Genomic DNA, 19,852 nt, shown 5'->3' with positions numbered 1-19,852 from the left:
CAAAGCCTCAAGAACTTCATGACGCAAACCAAGATCTCCGACAAACAAATGAGATGGAAAAAAATTCTTTTGCAATGTAAATTTCATATTGCTCACATTGTTGGAAAGCACAATCAAGTGGTCGATGCACTTTCACAATGACCAAGGGTAAATGTGGTTTCTATAGCAACTCACAATGATCTATCTTTTATGATAGATGAGTATGCTACTGACCGAGACTTTAAGTACGTAATTACAACCTTTGCAATAGGGAAGAAAAAAGAACCATTCACCTTGAAGGGTGGTTGTTTTCCAAATGGCAATAGGCTATGTGTTACTCCCCATACATTAAGAAAGTCACGTATGAATCCCATACTTCTCCTTATGTGGGGCAAAGAGGGAATCCATAATCTACTCTTCAAGGAGTAGAAAAACATACAAGAGTATGTTTCAAAATGCGTGGTATACCAAAATTTGAGATTTGATCGAGGGAAGCAACTTGGATTGTTTCAATCGACAGGCTTAATAAGAAAACACACTCTATGCCTGTCGAAAAGACTATTAAAGCACATCAAATGGCAACCCTCTCTAGATCTAAAATTTTCAAGCATTGTGGATTTCCAACACACATAGTGTCGAACAAAGATCCTAGAATGACCAGTAATTTCTAGAAGGGTCTCTTTGAGAATCTAGGAAGTAGATTAAATTTCTCTTTCGGTCTATCATCCACAAACGGATGACCAAAGTGAAATAACTAATCTAACGATTCTTGATCTACTTAAAGCCTATGTCATGGAATCAACGTTCTCAATGAGAGAAGTACTACCTCTTATGGAGTATGTGTACAATGACATTGTACATACTTCTATGGGGAAAGCATCTTTTGAGGTTAAAGAGGGAAGATCCAAAAGTCCCTTACTACTTAAAGTACATGGGAAGATCTTCTGTTGTTGAATATAGTCATGACTCACAAGAATATTTTCCAAATATTAAAGAGGTTATATCCATCTCAAAGCAAAGGCAAAAAGGGCTACTGCTAATAAGCATAGAAGAGCCTTAGCCTTTAAGAAAAATGATTGGGTCTTGCTAAAATTTCTCAAGGCTCATCTAAGGCATAACCATCCTCTCTCCTCTATCTTCCCTTCTCATCCTCTCCTCCTGTCCCTCACTTTGCCAACACATTCCTCCCACCTCTCTCTCTCTCTCTCTCTCTCTCTCTCTCTCTCTCTCTCTCTCTCTCTCTCTCTCTCTCTCTCTCTCTCTCTCTCTCTCTCTCTCTCTCTGGAAGGCTCTCATTTCATCGTTCACATGGGTGGTGTGGGGGTTGGAAAACCACACCACCTATCATCGGAAGGATCTTTGTTGGTTCTATCTGGAGCTGACATAAATGCACCAGTTGGTTATAATGTGTTTGCCCTAGCAAAATCTGTTGAAACCGTTAACATTTCCTTTGCAAAATGCACATAAAGGTAATAGCTCTCCTCTTTATGTTTTGGATGCTAAAATTTCCACAGAGTATGTTGCATTTCAAGACAAGCACAAGCGACTGTGTCGAATGTGGCGGTGCGCGCAAAGCGGTGAAGATGCAGAGGCCCAATATCGGTTCATTCGAGCTTGGTGGGAAACATGAAAGGTGGCAGATGGGAATCTAGGCCCAATGGAGTGATGGTTGAGTTAGTGGCATGTGAAGTACCCTCATTGGAGGAAGGAAATTGTTGGTGTAAGTTTTCAAATTTATTCTAGAATAGGTTGTAGGATGTCCATTTAATTAGACCCTTCATGATATCAATGAAATATAGAGAGTAAGTATATAGGAAGCGGACCAAGCATAAGCAATATGAGAGACAAGGCAGCTTCACGACAATTTCACACACCTACTCCATCACAGACTAGCCGTGTTGTGAACGATGCAATTGGAGGAACTGATCTTCCAAAGGTGCCTGAGTTTTTTGGAGACCGGGTTACAATGACAAGGCGACGCAAGACATTCGGCAATGTTATAGGTGAGGAGGCAAATAGTTCACATAGGCCAGTTATGTCACTCAAAATGTTGCTTGACAAAGAAAGGCTCGAAAGTTGTCATTTGGAGATGCATCATAGGTAACCCAAGATCACTCTATGGACGAGGAGAATGATGGGGTGACAATTAGGGCCATCGAGGTTGATATAAATGACACCATGTGGGCAATCCGCATGTGCAAACCGGGGTCTAAGTTCACTTGCCAAGGAAAAATCAAAGGAGGAAAGTGCAAGAAAAAGGTGAATTTATGCAAAGAGGGAACAGCGTCACCAAGTTTTTGGGGGAAACTCAACAGGGAGGGGTGTAACAATGAGACATGGGTATGGTTTTGTAGTGATGATGTCAAACATGTGTGGGATGTATGTCCATATATTGTGATGCGGCCTCCAACACCTCCACTTGAGTGGCCAGTGGCACAGGGCACGAACTTAACAGCGCTAGAAGTAAAGTCTTTGCAGCTAGCGGGGTTTCATATTGCAACAGAAACTATGGAAGTACAAGGGCAAAGACGTGCGGGCAGGTATAGGACAGGTGTTTCTGAAGAGGCATCGAAAAGGATTGACAGCTAAGATGATCATCGAACAAGTGGAAATGGTAAAGATCGGTAAGCATGAAGTCTTCATTGCAGAAACACCAAACTCGAAGTTACGTGGTGAGAAATATCGAGTCACAATAGCTAGGAATCCTAGTTGTACTTGCAAAGACTTCCAAAGGAGGTCAGGGGAAGGAATGACCTATGTGGCTTGCAAATACTTGTATTATATCTACTTGAGAGTGTTTGGAATGGACATAAACAACAACATATTCATTCATCAGTCTAGTCTGGCTGATAACGAGCTCAAAACTTTACTGAGTGCAAAAAACTATTGTAATAATCTAACATTTGTTGGGCTATCACATTTACCTTTTGTGCAAACAATGGTATTTGTTTTGAGTTTTCAAGAAATTGAATCCTATCATTGTTGTCTTTTGATATGCTAGTGAATGTGTGATGAGAGAGAGAGAGAGAGAGAGAGAGAGAGAGAGAGAGAGAGAGAGAGAGAGAGAGAGAGAGGAGAAAAAGAGAGAGTGTGTGTGTGGGGGGGGGGGGGGGAGAGAGAGAGAGAGAGAGGGTAGAGATAGACAAGTGAGAGAGAAAGAGAGACAAAATCAGCAAAATAGAGAGAGAGAGAGAGAGAGAGAGAGAGAGAGAGAGAGAGAGAGAGAAATAGGATGAGAGAGAGAGAGAGGTCCTTGAGTAGCGAGAGAGAAAGAGAGAGGGAGGGAGGGAGGGAGGGCGAGAGAGAGAGAGAGAGAGAGAGAGAGAGAGAGAGAGAGAGAGAGAGAGAGAGAGAGAGAGTTGGCTGGAGGGGGGAGAGAGAAACATGTGAGAGAGAGAGAGAGAGAGAGAGAGAGAGAGAGAGAGAGAGGGAGAGAAAGAGAGTGTTGGCTGGAGGGGGGAGAGAGAGACATGTGAGAGAGAGAGAGAGAGAGAGGAGGTCCTTGAGTAGCCCACTAGAAGGAAGAGTGGGAGGAGAACCGGCGGCAATGGGAGGTGGTGGTAGGAGGAGGAGTGGCAGATGGTGGTAGTGAGCTAACACCACCAACCGCCGGTGGTGGACTAGGGTGTTGATTGTCATGGGTGGTAAGGGGCGGCAATGGGAGGTAGAGGTGGTGGGAAAAAAAAAAGCTCGCTCGCTCGCTCCATATCCACCCCCTCAACACGGGACCAAAAGGAGAGATGGTTGCATCTCAATAGGGGTCCAAAAGGAGATGGTCTATCAAAGAGCAATGTGCAATAAGTGCTTCTAGACTTACCTCAGCAGGGGACCAAGAGGAGAGATGGTTACATCTCAATAAGGGTCCAAAAGGAGGTAGTCTATCAAAGAGCAATGTGCATCTAATGGAGCTTAAAAGACCTTAGGGTTAGCTTCATTAAATACCTCCAATGGTTAGTGTTAAAAGTCCTTTGACCTTAGGCAAGCTAGGGATGAGCTTGAGGTGGGAACCCAACCTAAACTTACCTTTGACCTTAGGCAATCTAGGGCTGAGCTTGACGTGGGAACCCGACCTAAACTTGCCTTTGACCTTAGGCAAGCTAGGGCTGAGCTTGAGGTGGGAACTCCACCTAAGATGCTTGTCATGCTTGATGACTAAGGTACTTGAGGTACTTATCATACTTAATGAGGAAGGTGCTGGAGAAGCTTCCTATGCATGGGGGGGGTAAGGTGCTTGAGTCAAAAAGAGACCCTACAAACTTAATTAGGAAGTTGCTTGAGAAGCTTCCTATGCATGGGGGGTAAGATGTTTGAGTCAAAAAGAGATGAGGAAGTTGCTTGAGAAGCTTCCTATGCATGGGGGGTAAGATGCTTGAGTCAGAAAGAGACCCTACACACTTAATGAGGAAGTTGTTTGAGAAGCTTCCTATGCATGGGGGGGTAAGATGCTTGAGTCAAAAAGAGACCCTACACACTTAATGAGGAAGTTGCTTGAGAAGCTTCCTATGCATAAAAGTCCCAAAGACAGGGGAATCTTTGACCTAACCTTCCACTCACCCAAGGGGCGCCCCTTTTCTAAAAGGGCACATGGGACACATATCAAACTCTCACTAAGCTTAACCACATGGTGTGCTTGAATGCTATTGGTTGGGCTAAAGAGGGGTCCAATGAGCTTCTACTTCCATCCAACAAATATCTAGATATTTTCAAGCTCTCTCTCTCTCTAAGGGGTAAGGAGAACACTTGTCAAAAGACTACCCATGTACTTGAATGCATGCAGCATGTGATTGGCTAGAGGGAGAGGGGTCTAATGAGCTTGCAGCATGTGGAAAAGTTAGCCCCAAGCAAGCAAGGGGGGTGCTAGGGTGATATACACCACATACACACTCATTTTGTGGATTCATTCTCACTTGGTAAAAGTTGAGGAACTCCAGCTCCTTCTCCAAGCTTGTGAGAAGTAAGAGCCTACACCAACACTCTTGGCTATGGAATGCAAATCCAACCAAGAGCCATGCTTCAATACGTAAGCTTGTCATCTTCTCCATCTTCTTTACTATGATGTTATGTATGCTAGCAAGAAGAGTGATGATAAGTGAGGAACTATTTCTTTCTCCAATGGAATGTTTCTTCTTCCTCTTCCCTACCCTCATTCTCCGCTAGCTCTCTCCACCTTCGAAGGTGTTTGAGGCCTTGGGACTGAGGCTTGGGATAGTTAATGCTTTCTACAAGTTTATGTTATGCTTGTGATGCATGAAGCTTTCCATCTTCATTGCATCACGTAGGTCACAAGGAACACAAAGATTGTATTGTACCAAGTCTCTCTTGATGGGAGAAATTATAATGCAAATGCCTATTGGAGGGGGGATCGGCTCCATCCGGTCCTCAACTGTTGTCATGTTCTCTAAACTCTCTCTCTCTTGAAAAAGTATTGTTCATGCCAAGTTAACTAAGTACCATGTTTATGTTGCTACCATCAATTAAGTTCACCCGCTATGCTCACGAAGTAATCTCTCAAAAGTGCTTCACCTAATTTTCTAATTCCGCTACTCTCAAAGTTCATAGGCCATTTTCATTACATACTCCGCCATATCTTCAGCTAAGCCCGCACAAAATTGTTGTTTTGCTCTCCAAAATCCATCTTTTTGAAGACAGTGGCTTTGAGATGTAAGTCTAAAACTTGTTTACATATTTGTGAATGGATTCGTAGGGAGAGAGCTTCAATCTTCACCATTCGGTGAGTACTTTTTCTTTGGCATCGATAGCCAAAAATTGCTTCATGATGGAAGCTCTTAAAGCTTTCCATGTTCGTGGAGCTTCACCTTTTGCCCGTAGGCTAGACCACCATTTCCTGGCGGACTTTTGAAAGTGCATAGCTACATGGCGTAGCTTAGAGGACTCCATGAAGCCCTCATCTCCAAACGCTGCATCTAATTGTTGGATAAAGGCCAAGACTTTGACTGCAGCACCAAAGGTGCCATCGTAGGTAAGGAAAGAGATGTTCTTTCCTTCCTCTTTGAACTTCTTGGGCTTGGACGACCTCTTCCACGCGGCATAGGATTTCCTATGGCCTCTTCTTTTTGATGGTTCAAAAGTTGCACCATCGCTTCTTCAGAAGATGAAGAATTTGAGGAAGATGGAGAAGAGGGTGACCTCTTTCTCGCCTTTTTCTTGCCTTAGTCCTCCTTGTCTACACCATCACTTTCTTCATAAGAGGAAGAGGATGAAGAAGATGGAGAAGAGGGTGACCTCTTTCTCACCTTTTTCTTCTCTTGTTTTATTATCCCTCCTTGAATTATGGTGTGGAGAGGTGTGTGATGATCTTCTCCGTTTAGGAGCCATCTCCACTGAGGTGGCAGGAGACCCACTTCTTTCTCATTCTTTCGGTGGGGGCTCTTGAGTTCTCCTTCCTTGCTCACTTCTTTCTCGTTCTTTTGGTGGGGGCTCTTTTGGGAAGGAGATGCATCATCAAGAAGTAAATTTTGAGCCCTTCGTATGGATCCTCTTCTTCTTCCCGAATCGGCTCTTTTGGGAGTCTCGCAAGGAGGCTTCCTAGGTGCTCTCTCATCACGGTGGGGAGTTTAGAGAATCCCATGAGCACATAGCTGCCGTTGCACTTCACTTTGGAGGGATGGATTGCCCATGGCTCGTTGAAGCCTAGAAACAAGGTAGTTAATAAGCATAGGGGCATCACTAGTAGCCTGCTCATTAGCAAAATCAAAGCTATCAACATTCATTTCACTCTCTTTACTATTGTCAGCCATTCTAACAATTTTTTAGGTGTACTTTGGCACTTCAAGCCCTAGTTGCTACTCCTCTTTATCCCTTTTGAAAGCACTCAAGCTACTGTACCCGTGGTTCGAATATCATTAATTGCAAGGAATAGAAGAGAGGGTCTTTCAACACCAAAATAGTACCAGCTCAATAGTGGTTAAGCCGTTGGCAAAAGCCCCGTAGGACTCCACCATTAAGACCATAGCTCTCGACGATAATGCCACATTATCTGCACGAAGGCACGTGCACTACAAGGCTGAAAAATCCCTATTCTACTTACTCAATTGCAACTAATAATACCAACCATTTATAGCTAGCTTGAGGACCTCCCTTCTTGAGAAAGAAAAGAGAAACCTTGTGCTCTGATACCAATGTGACATTTAATGGCCTAGTAACTTGTGGGTAGCGAAAAATAGCATAGACATAGTGAGCATTTCATTAGAATAGATTCCTAATGAGCATAGCAAGAGTGCTTGGATGGAGAGAGCAACAAAAAGCATAATCCCTATTTAGATAGGCATGAACAATACTTCAAAAGAGAGAGAAATTAAGTTATTCACAACAGTTGAGGACCGGATTTACATGGAGCCAATCCCCTCTCCAAAAGGCTTTGTATTATAGGTTTCCTCCATCAAGGGAGACATTTTACAATACAATACTTTGTGTTCCTTCAATAACTTGCCGGTGCAATGAAGATGGAAGCTTCAAGCACCATGTACACACTTATAAAACACAACATCAATTCCCTCACAGTCTCAAACCCAAGACCTCACACACCTTCGAAGATGGTGAGAGCTAGCGGGGTATGAGAGTAGATTGAGAGGGAGAAGGAGTAGTCTTACGAGAAATAAGTATATCTCCTCACATTATCACTCATAATAGCTTAGCATAGTTTAGTAATTAGCATGGTAGAGGAGATGATCATGTATTGAAGCTTGACTCTTGGTTGGATTTCCATCACAAAGCCAAAAGTTGTTGGTGTAGGCCTCCCTTCTCACAAGCTTGAAGTAGATGGTGAGCTTTCCATTAAATCTTGAGAAGGAGAGAGAGAGTCTTCTTGCTTCACATATGAGATTGTGTGAGTGTGTGTGTGTGTGTGTGTGTGTGTGTGTGTGTGTGATAATTCCTTGACAAAATCACCCCCCCCCCCCCCCCTCTCTCTCTCTCTCTTGGTCGACCCCTCTTGCAATTTACTCATGTTGGCACCCCATTGGACCCTACAAAGCTTAGCCAATCATAATTGAGAAGCATAAGTGATAGCCTTGTGACATGTGTCCCCCTTTCCTCTTTTGTGAAAGCTTTAGGTAATTAAATACTGCAATTAAACTTTCATTGGACCCCTTTGTCTTTTGGCCAATAGGAAGCAGGCAAGCCATTGGGCTGTTGAATGCTCAATGGACCCCTTGGGAGACTGTCCAATAGTCTTTTAGAGAGCTTAATTCTTATTGGTTCTTTTATTAAGTGTTTTTAAATGATTCAAACTAGCTTTACTCTAGCCTAATTCTCATTGGTCCACCTCTATGGCCATCCAATAGGATTTGAGTGCACCTAGGGGGCAATTGGGCTAGGGAGCTGACACGTGTCTCCTATTCCCTTTGTGTAAAGGGCTTGCAAGTGTAAGTGTGTGTGTGTGTGTGTGTGTTTGTTTGTTTCTCTCTCATCCCTTGGGCATCCCCTACTAAAAAAGGGCTTGCCCCCTCCTATGTAGGGATCTAGGAAGACTTTGTGTACACTTACAAAGCATCCAATATCCCTAAGGTTTGACCATTTGACTTTACATTGAATTTTTGGAACCTTAGCATTTTGGAAGTCTTAATGGGCTGAACCTTAGGGTTTTGAAGCCCATTGTTACACATTGCTCTTTTGCAGATGGTCCCCCCCTTTGGATCCGTATTTTCCCTCCTTTGGATCACTACTGTGGCCGGTCTGCCAGCTTAACCAATATTCTAGCTTTTTCTCCCGTGGTACTTTTCCATATTAAATGATCAGTTTAACATGAGAAAATCATTTAGGAGAATTAGATATTAGTTATTATGACAAAAAGGAAGGCGCACATTGCTGCTGTTGGTCGAGACAGTGGCGGGGCAGAAGCCGTAGAGCAGGGCTAAACGAAGGCTCGAGGGAGGGGGGGGGCAGGCGGGGGGGGGGAGAGGAGAAAAAGGTGTGTGCGTAGAGCGCTCTCTCTCTCTCTCTCTCTCTCTCTCTCTCTCTCTCTCTCTCTCTCTCTCTCTCGTGGAAAGTAGGTGGGAATATCCTAGGGGATCATCGTAGTTAATAGTAGTTTATTTTGTTGAAGCCAGTAAGTAGTATAGTATGTGCTATACATTTCGAAATAGGTTTTATAAGGCAAACCTCGCAAAATACTACTCTGGAGAGGTGCAGCTTGGAATAAAATTGCACGAGTAGCACCAATATGGCGCATATGAGAAGAGAGAGAGGGGGGGTGGGAGGGGTCGCAGCATTTGTGGAGCAAAGAGCAGGAGGTGCTGCGCACAAACAAGCAACACAGGCGATGGATGTGCGCGAGGAGGGATACTTGATGACTTTATTTATTTATTTATTTAGAGAATCATGCAAGGCATTCGCTCCGATATAAGAATAAACGGGAACAAGAGTTAAAATATAGACATGTGCTTTAGATTTATCTCAGCACGGGACCAAAAGCAATGGGTCCAAATGGGAGTGGTCTAGCAAAGAGCTAATGGAGCTTAAAAGACCTTAGGGTTAGCTTCATTAAAGACCTCGAAAGGTTAATGTTAAAAGTCCTTAGACCTAAGATCTTAGTCAAGCTAGGGCTGATGTGGGAACCCGGCCCAAGCTTGAGGTGTTTGTCGTGCTTGCTAACCAAGGTGCTTGAAGTACTTGCCATGCTTATGGGACAAGGGGCTTGAGGAGTTTGAAGTTAACAAGGTCCTAAAAAGAGGAGGCCAAGCCTACAAGCTAGGGGTATGAGAGAGCACACACATAACTCACTCAAGGCAACAAGCCCAAACCACAAACCACAACAAGAAACAAGGACACATGTCAAGTTTCTCCCCATGTTGCCCTCATGGAGTGTTTGAGAAAGAGGACACTTGTCCAAAGACTACCCATGTTGCATGTGATTAGCTAGGCTTAGAGGGGTCCAATGAGCTTCAAGCTTGAGCTACAAGGAGGGGTCAACCAAAGCAAGCAAGGGGGGTGCTTGGGGGTATACTCCCTCTCACACACACACTCACTCTCTCTCATTCTCACTTTGAGAAAGTGCAAGAGTTCATCTCCTTCTCCAAGCTTGAGAAGTTGAGAGCCTACACCAACACTCTTGGCTATGGGATGCAAATCCAACCAAGAGCCATGCTTCAATGCTATGCTAGCCATCTTCTTCCGTCTCCATTACTATGATATGCTAAGCTACAAGAGTAATACAAGTGAGAAGTATATTTCTTTCTTGTATGATACTTCTTCTTCCTCTTCCCTTCCCTCACTCCCTGCCAGCTCTCTCCACCTTTGAAGGTGTTTGAGGTCTTGGGATATGCTAAGCTAAAAGAGTAATACAAGTGAGAAGTATATTTCTTTCTTGTATGATACTTCTTCTTCCTCTTCCCTTCCCTCACTCCCTGCTAGCTCTCTCCACCTTTGAAGGTGTTTGAGGTCTTGGGATTGAGGCCGAGGACAAATTAATGCTTTTGCAAGTTAATTAAAGGCATAATTTTGGTGTATGAAGTCTACCATCTTTGTTGCACCAACGAGGTCTCAAGGAACACAATCTTGTATTGTACCAAGTCTCTCTTTATGGGGGAGTCTATAATACAAAAGCCTTTGGAGGGGGAATCGGCTCCACATGAATCCGGTCCTCAATTGTTGTCAATTTCTCTTAACCCTTTCTCTCTCTCTTTTACAAGTATTGTTCATGCCAATCTAATTAGGTGTAATGTTCATTTTGCTACCTTTGATCAATTACTCTTCTTATGATTTTTAAGAATTCTCTTAAAGAAAATGTTCCCTATTATAATTCCAATTTTTGCTACAACCAATATTATAGCCGTATTCCACTGTAAGAAAAATTGGAATTATAATATTGAGCAATTTCCTTTAAAAGAAAGCTTAAAGAGCATAAGAAGAGTAATTGATCAAAGGTAACAAAAATGAACATTACACTTGATTAGCTTGGCATAAACAACACTTGTAAAAGAGAGAGAGAGAGAGAGAAAGGGTTAGAGAAATTGACAACAATTGAAGACCGGATTTATTGAGATTCCCCCTTAGTTAAAGAGAGACTTGGTACAATATAAAATTGTGTTCCTTGAGACCTAGTTGGTGCATGGAGATGGTATGCAGCAGGTAAGGCTTAGAATAAGGTGGGTATGAGTAAAGACGCTACGTATGCTACGTAAATCAACGGTCATGTCTACCACGTGGAGCAATGGGGAAGCAAATTTTCAATTTTCAAACGGGGATGTATCGCTAACGAAGTGACTAAGATCGCAAATTTCAAAACTGTTTGTTTTGGATATATTCCCAAAAATTGATTCAGATAAGATAATGACGCTTCTAAACTTTTGAAAAAGAAGTCTTGAGAGGATGTAAAAAGCTATCGAAGAAAAAAAGACCCAAGGCACATTACACATTGAAAAAGTATGTGCCAACGATTTTTAAAAAGCGTTGATAGCTGGAATCTGGGCAGATGCCAGGCGGGTCAGGCGGAGTCCAGCCAAACGAACTCGGAGATAGCTGGAATCTGGGCAGATGCCAGGCGGGTCAGGCGGAGTCCAGCCAAACGAACTCGGAGATAGCTGGAATCTGGGCAGATGCCATGCGGGTCAGGCAGAGTCCAGCCAAACAAACTCGGAGTCTAGCAAAACGAACTCGAAGTCACTACATGGGATTTGGTAGCGATTGACAACTCCACTGCGCCATGGAACTTGAGTGCACTACATAACCGAGGCTCGTAGGCTCGTGGGTCTGCAAGGCGAGTTCCAGAAAGGCAAGTCCCATCGCTTGAAGGTTCTCTCTCTCTCTCTCTCTCTCTCTCTCTCTCTCTCTCTCTCTCTCATGCACACACAGAATGCGCTGGTTTTTCTACATATCCGAGCTCAATCTGCTGCAGAACTTTTGCAAGAGGATGTGTCAAAAGTAAAGCATGCGCATATCCAAAGGGTATCCAAGCATAGCATCCATATTTGCAAATCGAGGGCGACAATATTATCGTGTGTGTGTGTGTGTGTGTGTGTGTGTGTGTGTGTGTGTGTGTGTGTGTGTGTGTGTGTGTGTGTGTGTGTGTGTGTGTGTGTGTGTGTGTGTGTGTGTGTGTGTGAGAGAGAGAGAGAGAGAGAGAGAGAGAGAGAGAGAGAGAGAGAGAGAACTGGTGCGTTATAAGAATTGCTTGAGAGCAGGTCCATTCATTGACCTCATTGCAAAGCTGCCTGCAACTTCTTCCGGGTACATGAATGGCAAAATTTCTAGATTTTGTGTTTTAGGTTTTTTTAAATGAGCACATAAGCTTGCTTAAAGCTTTTTGTGTGTCAGTAATGGTTTCTTTATTTATTTTGCTTTATTTAGAGAGAGCACGCATACACAATGGCTTCATTGAAAAATAGTGCGAGAGGTGCGGCCAATAGCGCGAGCGAAGAAGGCGTCCCAGTTAAGAAGAGGGGGCATCCTTGAATGACCGCAGAGGAGAGGTCCTCAAAGGAGTCGAAGAAGCCGAAAAAGCTAATGGAGACGAGTGTCACAATCTCCGTGCGAGGGGAGGACATAGATACGTGGCTTCTTCCACGCGTGGATGAATTCTTGCAGAAGGAAACATTAGCCGAGATGTGCGCCGTGGAAAGAGGAGGCAGTGTGTTCCATTTGCATTTTCAAATGGTGGTTCGTATGGTGTCGTCGTCTCTTATTGCCCTCAACAAGAAGTTGAAGTCATACTTGGATTGGGACAAGGAAGGGCCGCCAGGTGCGAACATCCTGTGCAGAGCTCTAAAGCATAAAAATATGCATATCTTCCAAGGGATGGTAGGCTACTGCATGAAGGACGAAGGGGAGGCGCACTTCCAAAATCTGACTCACAATGTCACTTGACGATATCAACAAGGGTGTCGAGTTGTACACCCTTTACGGTGTAGACGACCTCAAGAACAGGGTATGTCTAACACCTAATAATATTTTCGACCGCACTGCAATGTATTGGAAGTTCAAAATACAACACCCTCTAGGGATCGATTTCTTGTCCACCTTGCACATCATGGTGCGTACCAAAAAATACTACCCTTAATCGTCATGGATCATTCCTTACAAAGGCCGAGGAATGTACCTGAAAAAGATAAGAGCGATGTGGCGCTACATGGCGTTTCCTTCAACCATGACTTACCAGGACATAGTGAGCATTTTTGTGGCCGATGACTTGTACGCCAATGCACAACCAAGAGCCGATTGGTTTAGGTCCCGATGGGATGCTATAGAAAGGTTAGCATCATATTATTATTCTTTCTTTCCCATGCGTTCATTGCTTTAGGTACTTGTCACTATCTGTGAATAGCAAGGAGCTTACCGATACGACCGCATTTAAAGCGACCAGTGTCAACGACCCAAAAGCCAATATTATCATCATTGACAACAGTGATGATGACGACGAGGGCACACATATAGGCGATTTCATGCCTCTCGTACATCGTACAGAGGCAATGCTTGTTGCATCTTGAAGGTTTTTAATTCATGACTATTGCTTTTCCTTGAACCTCATTTTTTTGCCATTGGAGTCTTGACTTTGTTGGGTTCATCCTTGTTTATGCAGATCGTAATGGAGGAGGGGGGTCATTTGAATGCTATGGAGGCCACTGACACGCAAGAAACATTGGAGGGAGTGGAGGAAGGCCTTGTCGAAAGATTAAAGGAAATCCTGCCACAGATTTGGACTAAGGTCCATGGCCATGACAATAACACCCCGAAGTCTTTCATAAAAGAGTCTGTAGAGTCAATAAAAAATGTAGTTCAAGATTGTCAAATAAATGTAGCGGATATCTAAGTAGCTCAACTAGAAGAGCAAATATTGTCATTATGCAAAGAGGTTTCATCTTTAAAAGCGCAATTGAATAAATTGAATAATGCACTTGTAATAAGACTCAACAATGTAATCGGACATTTCCGTTCATGAATTTAATCTAATTGCTCTTCATTTTCTATCAATGTCTTTTTATTTCTTGTAATTCTCGTTTCTGGTTACTTGTCATTATACGTCAACTTGAATTTGTACCTTACCCGTTTTTATTAGTTGTTTATTATGGTGATCCTTCACCTTCAAAATTCCTTGGCATCTTGAAAGAAATGAATTTATTTTGAAGTCTACCAGGTGACACTTGTGAAAGCCTCCATTCACCTACTCCTAAAAATTCAAAAGTCGAAAGATTCCCAAAAAGGAGACACTGCTTCTGCGCGAATGCCTCTACGCCTTCTACCCCTCCTCACAACGCCTTCTGCACCCTACCCCCTTCCACAATCACTCCATCACTACACCGTTAGCCGACTAGCAATGTTAGTCTCACGTCTTCGTAAAGCCACCTCGCTCTCGCTCTCGCCCTCGCCCCTCAACCTCACCCTCACCCTCACCCCCTCCCCCTTTGCTCCCAACACCTACCCTTATTTTCAAAATGTGTGTTAGCACCGTGTTATTTGGTAATCTCCCGAGACAGAAAACCAACTCCTTAGACGATTCAAGGTTCAAACCTAACAAATTTTCTGAACAAAATTTAAGACAGGCCAACAAAGACCAATGTTTTCATTACTAGAAGCGATCACCTGCGTCCATAGATGATTCTCTACAGTACCCAGCTGGATTCTTGGTGCCCATGGTATGGTAGTTCCCTACGAAACATATGACTTCCTGAGAAACAAGAACAAATCTGCGAGGGCTGCATCTACAGTGATTGTCAAAAACATTGCTGCCAAAGACAAATAGCACAAACCGTATGCGAGTCAACAGAAAACTCTCCCCATAATGTCAGCACATAAAATCATTGAGTAATATACATGTTAAACCCACCAATCCACATTGACGCATTCAGTAATATCATTGATACATCCATCAAGATTAACTTGCCAGCAAGGGAGTACACAATCATACTCTCTCTTATGCAGATAAGAGGCGTACACAGAGGAACGACAATAGCTGGCCAGTTGTCAGCTCCATGGCTCTGAATTTCTGCCCATTAGCAGCTGTACAACCTTTACAAGGCCTTGACAATCGCATGGTGGACCTATGAGCAGAGTTTCACAGTTGGCGCATATGAAGAAAACTAGGGAGCTCTCAATTTCACCTTATAGTGAAAGACTCCATAAATATTCCTGATTGTTATAAACTTCTGTGCCTTCGCTGATAAATATCAATTTTTTCCTAAACACCAGTCTTTGGTGGTTCTTGCAAGAAAATTAAGGATGCCGTGGCCGAAATGATGACAAATAGCAGTGTACAAAAACAGTAAAGGAATCTCAAACCCATTGCTGTTCTAGGCTCCGTAGTACAGTATTGCCTCACTGCCATGCAGAGGATCCCTATCTAGTTTCAAATGGCAGTTGTAGGCAGTAGAGACATGCTGAATATAGGGATTTGTAAAAAAGCTGGCCTCAGGCTTGGCATCCAGGCAATCTAACAACCTGCTAACACTAGTGTTGTCTAGATGATACCCGGGTATTGGGCTTATCTTGTTGACAGGAAAGCACCTTGGCCCCAAAACCTTGGTGTCATCCTTCGCAGTTTTATCTAGCCCCAAACTTTGAAATTCAGGTCGGGCTGTTGCCCAATCCCTGTCCTCCACCCCATCAAATGCCTTGCTACTTGTTATGTTCACAAGGCCAGTCTGCTGTGGCAACCCACAAAGGCTGGAAACATATTCAAAAACAGGCTGATGCACCCCACCAGCAGGTATCAATGTAGCTTTGTCTTCAAACCCAAACACTTCCCTGCCCATGCTGTCACCCACAGGCATTTCAGCATGTGAATGCACTTGAGGAGAATGTCCAAACACTACTGAATTTAAAGTGCCTTGAAAATCTTCAATCATGCCTGATCTGGCATCTGGTCTATAGGCACATGCAGCCTGATGCAGATTCCGCAACAAAACTTCAGAAAATCCATTAGCATTCTTCGAGCATGGACACTGCTCATATGCACACGTGTAGACAGTCTTCGTTGCAGCACTTTGAAAATCCCCTGAATATTTTCTCTTTTTCTCTGAACATATTGTCTGACTATCATGCACAGCAGCAGAGGCTCTTTCAGAATATACAGGTATTTTCCCGTCTACATCAACTTCCTGCTTCAACACTTTGATGACATAAGGGTCGAAACTCACTGCTTCTCTGTCCCAACCTCCTCCATGCGTGCATGCCTTTGCAGCATCATCATACCCCTCAACATCATACTCACTTGCATCACTAACTGAAAAAGTCCCAGAAGTTCCAGTCACCACAGATTCATGACTAGTCAAGAGCCCTGCCATATTTAGCTGCTGGCGAGCTGAAAATTCCTCCTGATTTAAAACTGCTAGCCACGTTGCACTCTCCTTGGCTGTCATCTTATCTTGTAGGCATTTGGACTGTCTCACAAGTTTTCGGATCTTGCAGACGTCAGGTGAAATATGCTTGATGACTGCAGTTAAGACTCCCACTTTCCAAGCTTTTTTCAAATCATGAGGCTTTTTATATGGGGGTGCCCCATGCCCTGTTTGCAAACCCAGTTTGGGCCACCATTCCTCATCACCAGTAGGCCACCATGGTGGAGAAACCCCCTTCTCCAAGGGAAAGCGTCTTTGCGGCGGGTCACAATGCTGCATGAGGGCTGATAGGAGAGAGCCCAAAGTAGTGTCCTGCAGCTCTTGAAGGGTATGAGGGGTTGAAACCACCAAGGTATTGCCTTCCACCTTGCCTAACATACCATGCTCTGCTTGGTACTTTGCTATGGCTGCTGGCCCATTACGATCAAACCTAACCTTCTCTTTCCACCATGCCCTGATATTATCAGAAGCTCCACTGACAGGCTTCCCTTTCTCAGGTATGATCCCATACACAAAAGCCTGCGCATTACAGACCTCCATCATTTTCAACATGTACTTAAGAATGCCATCTTGAGCTCGTGACATCTTCTTCCTGCGGGCAGACTCTTGTGACTGCCTCTGCTTAGGTCTATCCCCTTGAAACTTGAGCTTCTGTTGCTCCTTAATTCGCTTCAACCGTATCCGATCTCTCCACATACGCTTCTCCAGCTCATCCACATCGATGTCATCATCACTGAAATCGTCATCCTGAAGTACATCGGCATCATTGTCGCCTGCAAGTTCCAGCCTATCTGTGTCCAAAGCTCCAGAATATCCAAGATCATCGTGGCAGTCCATGAGGAGACAGGACCAAGTGTGAAAAAGAGTAACCCACCCTCTGTGTAGCCGCTTTTCAGAGTGAGCTGTTGCGCTCAACAAGATGCAGCTGCAAGCAACAAAATGAGACCGCTCTTATTATGATAGGAGATTTAAGAAGGAGCTGGCGAACCACTTACATGACGACTGTAACAAGAAGATCTAATCGAAAAGCAGCACAAGCTGACTTCGCCTTGAGATCCAGATCAATGGGACAGCAAAAACACAGCTGGGTTTTAGGATTTATACCCATATGTGAGAGTCGAGACTAGACCTTTGTTGAAGAAGCTGCGCTCAAGTCAACACCTCAACTCAATCTGTGATTAAGGAAAAGAAGTAAAGAAGAAAGAGAGGAGGTGGGTGGTCTGGCCGAGAGAAAAGAGGGCAATATGGACGGTGGTCATTTGATGATGCATATGGTGGCAGATTCATCATAAAATAACAGACGAAGAAGAAGACGAAGATCTGAGGAAGAGAAGAAGAAGCAGAAGCAGGCTCTAGGCAGCGCGGGAGGAAGAGAGAAAAAGTCTGGCAATGTGGCAGCGGTAACGCCCTGCTGGACCCTGCCCCCTTTCCCGCTTCGAAATGCGCGTCAGCCAATGAACGTGATGTACGTGCAATCGGCGACCCGTCTGCCGGCACCAGAGCTGGGTGGTTTCTGGATAAACCGCGGTCTCCACGTGGGATCCCGCCAGCTGTTTTCAATTTTCACTTTAAAACTGCCACGTGTTTCCATACATTCAGGCTATCATCAATATCACACGTGGATCAATGGTCGAGGGAAAGAACGGGGCGTGTCGATCGTGAACCCTAAGGTTTGGCAACCCAAATTTTCAAATTTGCCCCAAATTTACAGATCCGTACCATACGACACGAAACGGTGATGATGGGAGTCGGAGTCAGGTTGAGGGCCGAGCCCGGCGACATACCCAAATCCTCTATATTTTAATGAACGCATGGGACATAGTGGCTAGAGTGCATGGTCGATACGAGGAGGTCGTGGGTTCAAGACGTGGGCACGAACCAACCCAAATTTATAAGCCTACCCAAACAATTTTTCGACCCAGATTTACAAAATTTCTCTAATTTACAAATGTGCATCGGACTTCTTGAATCCCCCAAGTTTTAGATCGCATTTGAAGCTGCACATGTGATATAATGTGCAGGGCAGGCTCCACCACAGGGACATGGGGGGAGGGGATCAATGGTCGAAAGCGTGAGAGTAGCTCGATACACTTTTGTAAATTTTTCCCTAGAGACTTGAAACCCAGACGTCACAATGGGGAGTCTACTGCCCCAATCAGTTCACCTATGTGTGATTTTTGATATATATGGAAGCTTGACTGAAATCTATGAACCATGATCCTGCCCACTGCCCCCAAAAGTGTTGGGGTAAAGGCGAAGTGCCTTTGCCTAGGGCCGGACATCCAGTGTCCGACCGCCCATTGCATACACTTTCCTCCTTCTTTGTACATAAAAGAATAAGGAGCTCCTCTTTGAGGGCTGCTCCATCCACACAGCACCATGCATGCTCTCCTCTTCCCTCTCCGCATTGCACCGCACACACGCACATCCGTGCACACGCACTCTTTCAACTAGTAGCAGAGCCGTGGTGACGATCGCGACGACAGTGAACACCCCCCTCCCCCCTCCGGCGCGCATACAATGTCTTCCCAATGAGCTCGGTGGAGGTAGACCCGGCATCAAGAGGAAGCTTGAAGCCCCCCCCCCCCCCCCCCCCCCCCCCCGAAGCCTAATGTCAAGCATGGAATCTTGAGGAGAATCGAGAAAAACTTGGGGGAATTTCTCGATCTATCCGAGCAGCAAAATGCAGCAAAGAATCGAATAGAGCAAGGGGAGAGAGAGATTTGCGGGTAATGAAGTTTTAGACTTGAGAGAATTACATCCTCTATAGAGCACATCAAGCATCTTCTGGTTGCGGTGTGTGTAAACACACACACACACACACATTGAGAAAGTCTGCAGCATTGTAGAGCCACAAAGCGGGCGGCCTTTCCGACAGCAACAGTCGAGCAAAGACAAAGTTTGCAGCTGACGGGCAGCCCCGCAAAATGGAGCAAGGACTAGGGACTTTGAAGCTTCAGAGCAACAAGCAAGTGAAAGGAATTAGGGCATCAAGCAGCTTCAGCAGCGCAAATTTGAAGCAAAGCAAAAGTGAGCATTGGAATTTTTTGATGGGAATTGGATTGTGCTAGCTAGCATGGATGAAAGATGAACACCGTGCACACAAGTGAATGTATGTGGCTAGATTATCACTCAAGTGAATTAGGTTCCATGATCAATTAACTTGGACTCATAAACACGGTCTTGAGTAAGCCATCACAAGCTCACCATAAACAAGGGAGATGTAATGCAAAATAGAGTTGCGTTTATTCATTCATGAAATGAGCTTTAAGTAGCTCCACAGCCTTGCACCACAGCATGTGGGATAATTCCACTCTTCTCTCCTTGAGTCACACTTTAGGACAAAGCTCACACTTTATAATCCTCCCCTTGAGGTTCGGACTATGACAAAATACTGAAGATGTAATATCCACACAGGATGATAAGTTGGTATCCACACAGGATGGTAAAATCCACACAGGATGATAATAATCACACAGGAAATTAAAAGTCCTCCCCTAGAAGTAGAGAGGCTGCATCTTCAAAGTATGTCGTCATAGAAGACAAGGTTATCCTCGTCTTCGTCTTCTTCTTCGTTCTCTACC

General features: G+C 44.3%; 2 protein-coding genes and 1 pseudogene across 3 annotated transcripts; 2 read left to right on the top strand and 1 right to left on the bottom strand.

Annotated features, from left to right (window-relative positions):
* The first annotated feature begins 1,816 nt into the window (after positions 1-1,816).
* LOC147435272 (uncharacterized) lies at positions 1,817-11,626 on the top strand (annotated as a pseudogene).
* Positions 11,627-12,390: 764 nt separating this feature from the next.
* LOC147435271 (uncharacterized) lies at positions 12,391-13,850 on the top strand. Its single transcript, XM_086487936.1, has 5 exons — positions 12,391-12,453; positions 13,094-13,185; positions 13,259-13,317; positions 13,397-13,423; positions 13,514-13,850. Exons 1-5 carry the CDS (start codon positions 12,391-12,393, stop codon positions 13,558-13,560), a joined length of 288 nt encoding a protein of 95 aa, XP_086344062.1. The 3' UTR covers positions 13,561-13,850.
* An 866-nt stretch (positions 13,851-14,716) lies between these two features.
* LOC147435270 (ETHYLENE INSENSITIVE 3-like 1 protein) lies at positions 14,717-17,704 on the bottom strand. Of its 2 annotated transcripts, none has more exons than XM_086488348.1 (2): positions 17,264-17,704; positions 14,717-17,193 (listed from the first exon to the last, which is right to left on the bottom strand). In XM_086488348.1, exons 1-2 carry the CDS (start codon positions 17,374-17,376, stop codon positions 15,222-15,224), a joined length of 2,085 nt encoding a protein of 694 aa, XP_086344474.1. In that variant the 5' UTR covers positions 17,377-17,704; the 3' UTR covers positions 14,717-15,221. The 2 variants fall into 2 exon arrangements, with proteins under 2 accessions (XP_086344474.1, XP_086344475.1); XM_086488349.1 differs by having other exon boundaries at positions 17,373-17,701.
* Positions 17,705-19,852: the final 2,148 nt, after the last annotated feature.

Source organism: Adiantum capillus-veneris, chromosome 18, assembly GCF_014529385.1.
Source record: "Adiantum capillus-veneris isolate H3 chromosome 18, ASM1452938v2, whole genome shotgun sequence".
Taxonomy (NCBI): Eukaryota; Viridiplantae; Streptophyta; class Polypodiopsida; order Polypodiales; family Pteridaceae; genus Adiantum; species Adiantum capillus-veneris.
Note: the sequence above shows the minus strand (reverse complement) of the source record. Positions and strands in the feature narration are given on the sequence as shown.